The following is a 10,061-nucleotide window of genomic DNA, read 5'->3' as shown; positions in this document are numbered from 1 at the left end:
GCCCAGATGGTCAACTGTCTTGACGGAGTGTGGGAGGAAGCACTCTGCCCAGGCCCCTCCGGTAGGAGGCCAGGGAGGAAGGCTGTGGGGCTAAGAGCAGAGCTGTGGGCAGGGCATGTGGTCCAACAGAATTCTTTGGAGTCCAGGCTCCAGGAAGAATTGCAGAGTTAGATCTAGCCCCACTGGAGGGCCAGAGGTCAGGAGGGGCCTCAGGAGGGAAGAGAGCAGCCAGGCCGAGGCTAAGGAGCAGGGTAGAGAGGCAGTGGAGGACCTATTCCTTTGCACCCTCAGTCCCAGAGCCTCCCTGGCTTACGGGACTGTCCTGGACAGGGAGTCCCAGCCCATCGTGAATCGAGGAGCAGAGCCTCCAGAACTCGGCCACTGGCCAAGCTTCTCTGCCAGCTGGGCTGCTTCAACTTTCAGCTCAGAGCTGCTCAGAGGGTCAGCAGGGCCCCGGGAGCCCAGAAAAGGCCTAGAAATGCTTCCACAGGCCTTTCTGCCTCGCGTTATCAGGTTCCTTGCTGTTACCTTTTCGGGAGGATTTATATTCTTCACACACTTGGCCCAGAGCACTTCGTGCACTGTTCCATCAGATACTTATTGCAAAGGCAGTAGAAAATGCTAGCTGAAGTGTTCGGGCTTTGGATTCAGACAGATGTGAATGAAGATGGCAGCCAGCTGCTGAGCTTACCAGTTCTGGGGCCTCATTTAACCTCTCTGAGTTTGTTTTCTCATCTGCAAAATGGGGACAGTAATATTTATGCCTCGAAGGTTGCCGTGAGGAGAAAGTGCAGTGATGTGTAGGAAGGGCTCGGCAGAGAGCCTGCTGCCGTGGTTGGAGGGCAGCTTAGCACCTCTCCCAGCTACAGCTGGTATGGGGCGGGGGGCGGGGGGCGGGAGGGCCAGCACCAGTGCCCTGGTGGCTGACTCCCAGTCCTGAGCAGCGTCTGACTTTTCCCCTCCACCTAGACAGCCTGTAAACCAGATTACCTTTTGCAGCGGGCCACGGAAACGGCGCCCGTGGCCACGATAGCACTTTGAAGCCTCTCCTCTTCCCCTGACAGCCCCTCCATTTCCCAAGAGTCAAACCTTGTGCATCTCTATGCCCCCCAAGTGAAAGAACACACACACACAAGCATATACTCGCACACGTGCAAACACACATGTACTCACACGTACTCAGACACACAAGCACATGCCTGCACTCATGCAAAACACACATCTGCTCACCCCCGCACACACCTGCGCAAACGCATGAGCACGTGTTCTCATCAGGGGCCCGCATCATGGCCTCCTCGGCCAGGCCCCCGTAACTGCGTGTCATTGGACATGGCCAGGATGATGACTTCGTTTGTTGTCTGGTAAACCTGGCCCTCATGGGAGTCCAGCATCAGGTTGCCATGGTCACTGGTCAGTACCTGGTAGGACCCGTCTGTGATTCAGTGGCCCCGCTCCATCCTGGCCGAGTGGCAGCCTATGAACATGCTGAGCGGGAAACATCTTTGACAGGAGCGGACTTAGCCACAGGCCCCTCAGACTCTATCCCCGGTGAGAGGGAAGCAGGGCTGCCTTCCTGGAGACTGGGCAAGCTCTCAGTGACCTCACCAGTCCTGTCGGCCACCACTGGTCCACCCCAAACAGGACTGGCCTTTGACTGAAAGGGGGGGTCCCTTAGGAGGCCCAGACGCTGCTGCTTGGTTCCCAGACCAGGGAAGCAGAAGAAAACTCTTCAATGGCTTTCGGACCCCACGCGCTTCTCCAGGTGGTCATTTTCCTCACGACTAGCCGGTCGGGCCCAGAGACCCAATCGGCAGGAAGGGCACCGCACTTCCTGCTCATGGCCCCCACGTTCTCCTTCCTCTAGAGGAGAGGAGAATGTCAGAACACAATCTCACCTCCTCCCTGGACCTCACGAACTGACTGTGCCCGCGGGGAGGCCATATACTGGGCTCCTGTACACGCACCGAGCCTCCTGCTGTCCAGGCCTCTTGCCTCTTCCTCTCACTATGCGTGGCCCCTTTTGACAGATGAGGAAACCGAGACTAGACTTGCCCATGTGCACACAGCACAGTAGGGACAAAACTAAGACTTGGCGCCTGCAGACAGGTGTTGGCCACATGAGAATGGTAGGTGAGCTTTTCAGAAACACTGTTGAGATCTCTGGGCTCCCACCCGAGACCCTGATCCCATTGTCTGGGATGACTGTGAAGCGTAGCCGGGTGGCAGAGCTCCCAGAGATCCAATTTAACAGAGCCTGAGAGGTGGATAGGCCGAGAGCACTTGGAGACGCAGTGGGTCTGGGGCAGGGCTGATCCTTGGGCAGAGCCCTTTGATCTAACCCCTCTAGGGTATGGGTGCCCACTTCACAGGGCTCTGAAAGCACACATTTACAGTAAGATCCCACTTCAGAAAGTGCAGTTGGCCCCGCATTTGACACATGTGTTCCGCAGCTGAACCCACCTGGCTCTTCCTACAAGTTGCAGTTGGCTTTCCTAAGGAATGAAATCAGGCTCAAACCCCAAGGCCTAGGCCCCCATAGGCTTCTAGGGTGTTGGAGGTATCATGTGGAGAAGTGACCTGCTGCCTGGAGCCTCCTCCTCTCCCCATAAACTCAGGAGTCTCCATACCCGGGCTCCCAGTAGGTGGGCGGACCAACCACGCCTTTGGAGGCAGGACAAGGACAAGGGCCAGTCTGGGCCCCCCCACGCCCTTGTTCTGAACAGAGAAAAGGGCCCTGTGAATGAGCGCAGGGCTAAGCAGGGGTGTGCAGGAGGGGCGTGAGAATGTGGAAGGCCTGGCACTGGAGCTGGGGGGAAAGCAGGGACTCCTCGGGCCGCCACCCCCACTCACCTTTCCTCCCTGGGGACATCTGCCAACTGACTTTTGCGCCTCTGCCTCCCCACCAGGTACTAACCCCACAGCTCATCTCTAAAGAACCTGCCCTGCCTGCTGATCCTAACATTTCCTCTCTCCAACCCCCTCAGGGCTCTCGGGGACTGGGTGCCAGGGCAGGGGCTCAGGAGGCCGGGAGGGGACACCACTAACCTGCTTTCACCTCACAGGCTGGCTGCTGGTGTCTGAAGCGTCCTGACCAACGTTTCTCTCTCTCTCTCTCCCCCCCTGCCCTCCCCCACCCTCCCCGCTCCCCCATCTCTCTGTCTCTCCCTCCATCCCTTCCCCTCTCTGACCCTCCTCTCTTCTGCCAGAGCACCTTGGATTTGAACTAAAGGGTACGGAGCTCTATGTATCAGTCAGTGCCACGCACACCGCCCCTCTCCGCAGCCTCTGACACCATGCTCGCTGGACGTTGAGTCTCCTTTCCAAAACATGGAAAAGGGATGAGTCCAAAAATCTCCCCTGGCCCCACCAAGATGTCCTATCATAAACTACATTGATTTGGGGGAGACAAGAAGCTCAGAAGAGCAGAGCACCCCAGGGTTCAGACTGTGCGCCCAGGGTACAGCAGCACCCCCTGGCCTGAGGCCAATCACTGGGAGGCCTCCCAGGAGAGCAGCCTCCTGAGCTGGTGTCCTGGAGCCACGGCATCCTGGCTTGGAGAGTTGTGCAGAGAGGCATCCTCTTCAGTTCGACTCTAATCCTCCTTCCTGTTCCCACTTCCATTTCCATTGCTTTCCATTCTGCACCTGCACTGGCAGCTGATCTCACCCATTTGTCTCTGCCCCCTGCCCTGTGTCTGTCTGCCGGGCTTTGCCATCCACTTGGGGCTGTCGCTCCCTCCATGATCTATCTCCACAATGGCACGCGTGTTCTTCGTCTGTGGGCAAGACAAGCGAGGGTCTAGGGTGGGCTGGCCTCTGGTGCTTGCCCTCCTGCTCCCCGGCTCAGAACCTTACCTCCCTCCCACTACTGCCCCCGGGCCCCTGGGAGACACCTTGAGTGGGAAGGGACTTGGAGGGGTCGGTCTGTCCTCTCTCTGTGCTGGGAGGCTCTGCCCTGGCCTCAAATGTCCAGACATGTCACAGCAGGAGAGCTAGGCAGGGGCTCAGAGGAGTCGAGGCTTCAGTGGGGTCAGACCTCAGATGCGGTACAGAGCCTACAGTATGAAAAGGCTCTTCTCGAGGCAGGACTGGAGAGGCCCTGGTTCCCTCACCGCCTCGCCCCTATCAGCTCTTCTCAGGAGATAGGGCTCGAGGTCTGTGAAGAGTGTGTCTATCTGCTGATGCTGACGGGTTGGGAGGAGAGGGGCCGAGTCTGCGTGGTGTGTGTGATCGTGGCAGGATGCGTGCAGTGAACCTGTGGGGGGTGGACATCACACACCTTGTTAAGTCCCCCGGTGCGGGATGCTGCGTGCATGAAGGCGCGCGGCGGGACATCTTTGTGTGAAGCTTGAGCGTCGTGCAGGTGCAACTGTGAGGGTGTGGAGGTGAGCGGCCGCGTGTGCAGATATGTGTGTCTGTGATGGTGGTCTGGATGTCCGTTCATGCACCAACTCAACAAACATCTACTGAACCCCAGAATTTGCCAGACTATGGCGCTCTGGCGCACAGAGTCCCTGCTGTCCTGGCGCTCAAATTCACAGGATGAGACAGTCAACAAACAGGAAAGATATCAGGTGGTGGTAAGTGCCATACCAAAAATAAAAGAAGGTAATGGGAGGGTGCCTAGCTGGGGAGGGAGTGACCTTAGCCGAGTGGCCAGGGAAGGCTTATGCGATGAGCTAACACCTGGGTTAAAACCTGATGGAAAACAGGCAGCCCTGCCAACAAGTGGAGGGGAGTGTTGGAGGAGGGGGCGCGGCAAGTTAGGGACGGTGGGTGGGGTGGGCTTGCCTGATTCAGTGGACGGAAGGGATGGCATCACCTCTGGACACAGCAGACACGGGGACTGGACCAATGATGAGATGTAAAGGCAAGGCTGGGACCGTAACCCAGGCCTCCGAGGCCATGGTGCGTGTGTGGGCTGGATTCGAATTGCAGGGGGAGGCCATTGTGGGTTTTCAGCAGAGGAGTAAATGATCTGCTGGCTTTGGGGCAGAGAACAGACGGGGTTGGGAGACGGGCTGGGGAGGAGTGGAAGCAGAGAAGCCAGTCAGGAGGTGCCCACCTGTCCAGGTGAGAGGGGACATCATCCTGGACTGAGCTAGAAGTGGTGGAAGTGGTCAAATCCGGAATCTACTGGGGGAGGCGGAACTGAGAAGACTGGCTGAAGCGTCAGGTGTCAGAGCAGGTGTGGAGGAAGGAGTCATCAGCAGTGACTCCAAGGTCTGGGGCCTGAGCAACAGGAGAGGGGGTGCTGCCCCTGACGACACGGGACGGGCAGGGAGCAGGTTTGGAAAGAGGCTGGGGAATCAGCGCTTCTGCTTGGCCGTGGCCCTTGGGTAGAGGAGTCTGGAGCTCAGGGAGAAACCAGGGCAGGAGATACAAATCTGAGAGTCACCTGCATACAGATGGTTTTAAACTCTGAGCTGCGTGAGATCATGGGAGGAGAGAGGGCAGGTGGAGGAAAGAAAGAAGCCTGAGAGCCCCTTCTACTACCTTGCGGCCCACATGGAAGAGTAGGAAGCAGCAACTGAACAGGTCAGCCAGTGAGGGAGGAGGATACGCAGGAGAGAGAGGGGAGTGGACCCAACAGGGGGAGTCAGCTGGGAGGGAAGCAAATGACCGGGGGACCTGGCAGTAGGAGGTTGTCGGTGACCAGGACCAGAGTGGTCTCGGAGCAGACAGGAGACAGATGCCCCATTGGAGAGGACTGGGGGGTGGGCAGGGATGAGAACTGGAGGCAGGACATGGACCACAGAGCCCAGAGATGGGGGTCCAGGGTGGAGGGCTGTTCAAGACCGCAGGATCATGTGTGTGCGTGTGCTTCTCCGGACACGTGCAAGTGTACCTTTGTGAAGGCGTCTGTCTGTGTACAGATAGGCATAGTCCTAAAGGTATGTGTGTCTGGAGGGTTTGTACTCCCAGTGTTTGCTGGTGGGTGTACGCAGGAGGTGCCGCAAGCCCAAGGACTTAGGGACATGTCCCGGGGCTCTACCTGGGTGTTGGGGTCTAGCCTCGGCGTGCCCCTGTGGAGGGGCCAGCAGGCAGGTGCAGGGAGCGGCAGGGGGTGTCCAGGCTGCTGCTGTCACCTCTTTCCTTTTCTTCCTCCTGGTCTTCTCTGCCCTAGAAGGGCAGGAGTTGCCCCACCAAGAAGTGGGAGGTGGAGGGGATAGCTGGTTCTTTTTTGAGGGCTTCGAAGCCCAGCCTAGCTCAGCTCCTCAGAAAGGGGCTGCTCCTCGAGCGCAAGAACCGTCCTAGGCACCAGGGGCTCTGCTGCCTCTTGGCTTCTCGAAAGCAAAAGGAAAGGCTGAAGCGGGCCAGGGCCACGTGCTGTCCAGGCCCAGGGACAAACCAAGGCCTTTCTCTCCATGCCCCACTCCATGGGCCTAGTCCACTCTGTCCCTGTTCCTGGCATCCCTCCTGAGTCCAGCCTCTGGGTCTGATGTCCTGTCACCAGCCCAGAACAAGCCACTCTCCAACTTCTTGGAAAAGCTGAAATGGCAAGCCAGGCCTTTGCCCGGGGTCTACCTGTTCACTGCCATGAAGAACAGCTCTCCCCCACCCATCCAGGCTCTTTGAAGCCACCAGGCCATTGTGGAGTAGGGCAAGGTTGCTGGTCAAGCTGGGTTGCCCTCTCCTATGGCCTTTGGAATTTCGCCTCCATCCCACCCACCCCTATCCCCCTGCATTTGCCATTCACACGCTCTGGGCAGGGTGCAAGGTTTGGGAAGGTGAATTCAGGGGTAGTCACTTGGGACCAGATCCATGAGTGGGTAGATTTCGGGGCAACAGAAGGCAATCCAGGAGGGAGGGGCTAGCTGGGGAAGGAGGAGATGCAAAGGAGCCGGGAGGCCCTGAGCTGGAGGGAGCCCGAAGCTTTGGGGGCGGAGGGGAGGGCGTCTTTGCATCACTGTCCCCACAGATCTGCCTCCTGCCCTGCCCCCTCACATCCTCTTCCTCTGCCTCTGCAGAAGCCGAGGAGCTGTACCAGAAGAGGGTCCTGACTATCACCGGCATCTGCGTGGCTCTGCTCGTGGTGGGCATCGTCTGCGTGGTCGCCTACTGCAAGACCAAGTGAGTGGCAGACACCCGAGCCTGCGGCAGGCCAGCCAGCGATGCGCCTCCAGGGTGGCTTTCGTGAGGACAGTCTCTCTTCTCCCCCCACACACCCCCTCCCCACCCTCCTATGCCCTAACAGCCCCTTCAGGGGCCTCTGCAGCTGGTGCGGGGCCAAAGGGCTCGGCCAAGAAGCAGGAGCAGAGGGTAGAGGAGGCAGGCCCCAGAGGAGTGAACAAGAATCAGCAAGAGCCCAGGTGTCAGAAGAAGACAGATCTGGGTGCGAATTCAGCTCTCCCCTGTACCATGACCCCGAGCAAACTGATGGGCCTCTCTGAGTCCTCATCTATAGAGTAGGGATGATCCTAGTAGGTACCTCGGAGGGCACTGTGAAGGAGCATCTGCCCTGTCAAGTAGGCAGGCGCGGGGGCAGTGTTGGTGGTGAGGAAGCGCAGAAAGGAAGGCTACATTCCCAGGTGACAAAGAGACCTCAGGAGGCACTGTCTAGTCCCACCTGGGAGAGGTCTAGGCTACAACACAGAGAAGATGGGGCCAGGTCACCTCTGGGCAGAGGAAAAGTGAGGGCAGAACCTCGGGGCAAGGGAAGAAAGGTGCAGAAAGGGGGCTGGGCAGTTCCTAGAAAATAGTGCAAGCTGACAGACAAATGCCAGAAAGGATCAGTTGTGTTCCTAGAGCATGAGCAGCCCAGACCAGTTGGAGCAAAGGCCTGGGGTCAAAAAAAGAGAGGCATGAGTCTAAGGAGACCGCTGGAACCCAGATGGTATCATAGGGCATTGAATCCCAAGCTAGGCAGCCTGGGTTTATCCTGTAAATGACAGGGAGCTCATGAAGGCTGTACAGTGATGTAATACAGGAAAAAAAATGATAGCTCTGTCCCATCCATTCTTACCTAGAAAGCAAGGGTCTGGGCATAACCACCATTTAGGGTACTGAGTCCCTCAGTCTTGACTCCTGCTACGCCCATCTCTGGGATCTAAGGCCTTGCCAGCCTTGGGAGTTAAGGCCCAAGGAGCCCAGAGGAGACTGGGCCCAAGAAGGAAAACTGAGGTCAAGAACTGGGGGAGAAGCAAACCCCTATTCTAACTTCCAGCGCATTTATTCATTTCTTGAACAAACTTGCATTCGATGCCTGCTGGATACCAGGCCCTCTGCAAGGCGCATGGCCAGGGCTCTAAGCAAGATGTCCAGTGTAACGGGATACGTCGCAGGGGGGCTGAACCTCAGGTGAAGGGCAAGAAGGGTTTCCCTGAGGAGGGACCTTTTAGGCTGAGCCTGGGGGGAGAGCAGGCATTGGCAGGTGAAGCGGCTGAGTGTGTCCCAGGGGGTGTAACAGTATGTGCAGAGCTGCCGAGACCAGAGAAGGCCGGCACAGGGGAGGATCAGAAGCAAGCCCCCCAAGGATAACGGCAAGCTGGGGTGCGGAGAGGGCCGTAGGAGAGGGCCCGTGAAGGCTGTTCAGCAGGGGACTGACGTGACTAAACTTGATCATTACAGAACAAACGTATTAGGCACTTAATATGGCCAAAGTAAAGTGGTCCACGAGCCCCTGACCACAGCTCTGCGTTTGATGGTCCTCGTTGCACTTTCCTGAAAGTACCTTGCTCATTAATCTGTTTATGTGTTTATTAATCTGCCTCCCCTACTGGCCTCCGAGCTCCATGAGGGTAGGGATTGTGTCCGTCTCCTTCTGTTCCAAAACAGCATCGGGCACATAGTAAAAACCCAAGAAATAGTGAGTGAATGAGTGAATGGACCAGTGCTTGAGTATTTTATCAGCTCTTAATTCTCAGTGGACTTTGCAGTGGATAAGTGGTCACCCTCTTTAAGATGAGCAAAGCACAGCATGGCGAGTGTAAGTAACTGGCCCAGGATTACACAGCTAGGAAGCAGGGGAGGTCTAGTCCCTCAGCAGAGCCAAAGCGCAGAAGCGCTCTGCTCCGGTCCTGCCGAATTCAAGCTGGTGGTGACAGTGGAGGTGGCAGGTGGGTGGGGTCCTGGCTGAGAGCAGTAGCAGGAGACTGCCGGGGGGCGGAGGCATCGCGGCCAGAGGTTAGAAGAGTTCTCCTGGAGGGACAGCGCGGGAATTTCATACACGGCGTGGGGGACACGCCAGGCTAACACACCCTTCTCCCGGGCAGAAAACAGCGGAAGCAGATGCACAACCACCTCCGGCAGAACATGTGCCCAGCCCACCAGAACCGGAGCCTGGCCAATGGGCCCAGCCACCCCCGGCTGGACCCCGAGGAGATCCAGATGGCAGATGTGAGTGGCCTTCCCAGAACCCCCCTGGAGCCCTCACTGGATAGCCGGCCTTGTCATGCCCCCTGCCGGGCCAGGCCAGGGCGGCAGCCGGCCCACACCATGCTCAGCCTTGCCCGCTAGCCTAGCCTCACCAGGACGGCTGGCCTCGCTCTGCCCACTTCCTGAAGGGGTTGATTTGCTGGGGCCATCGCTGCCCTAACACCGAGTCACTTATCCAGCGGACCACTCCCCAGCCTGAAGCCTAGCGTGTGGCTCCCCCAACCCCACCAGGAAGGAGGGCCGACTCGGGGACCTGTCACTAACTCCTGCCACACTGTGTCTCCCGCAGTACATCTCCAAGAACGTGCCAGCCACGGACCATGTCATCCGGAGGGAAACCGAGACCACCTTCTCTGGGAGCCACTCCTGCTCTCCTTCTCACCACTGCTCCACAGTCACACCCACCTCCAGCCACAGGTGGGCACCAGCCAGGCGCGTGTCTGCCTGGAGACACACAGAGAACCCCCCAGCCAGGCTCGCCTCTGTATTGAGGGTCCCCCTGAGTCAGAGGAGGGAGGTGGAGAGCTTTGGACCGGAACCCACCACTAGACGTTCATCCAGATCCTCAGCAGCCCGGATTCCCTTTTCCAGTCTAAACCGACCCCAGAGGGACACCAGCATCCCTGTGCTCTCACCTGACATTTAGTTTCGGCACCACATTATCTGGCATAAAGTGCCTCCTCA

General features: G+C 58.0%; 1 protein-coding gene across 1 annotated transcript in view; it reads left to right on the top strand.

Moving 5' to 3' along the window:
* Positions 1-10,061, top strand: part of NRG2 (neuregulin 2) — a 56,962-nt gene that overhangs the window by 40,480 nt on the left and 6,421 nt on the right. Inside the window, exons 6-8 of the mRNA XM_081826985.1 lie at positions 6,971-7,073; positions 9,215-9,338; positions 9,667-9,794. Coding sequence (XP_081683111.1) covers positions 6,971-7,073; positions 9,215-9,338; positions 9,667-9,794 — 355 coding nt within the window. The remainder of the gene's footprint in view (positions 1-6,970; positions 7,074-9,214; positions 9,339-9,666; positions 9,795-10,061) is intronic.

The sequence above is a fragment of the Leptonychotes weddellii genome, chromosome 7 (assembly GCF_054177405.1).
Source record: "Leptonychotes weddellii isolate Sample4059 chromosome 7, ASM5417740v2, whole genome shotgun sequence".
NCBI classification, from domain to species: domain Eukaryota; kingdom Metazoa; phylum Chordata; class Mammalia; order Carnivora; family Phocidae; genus Leptonychotes; species Leptonychotes weddellii.
The sequence above is the reverse complement of the archived record's forward strand: the minus strand, read 5'-3'. Positions and strand labels throughout refer to the sequence as shown.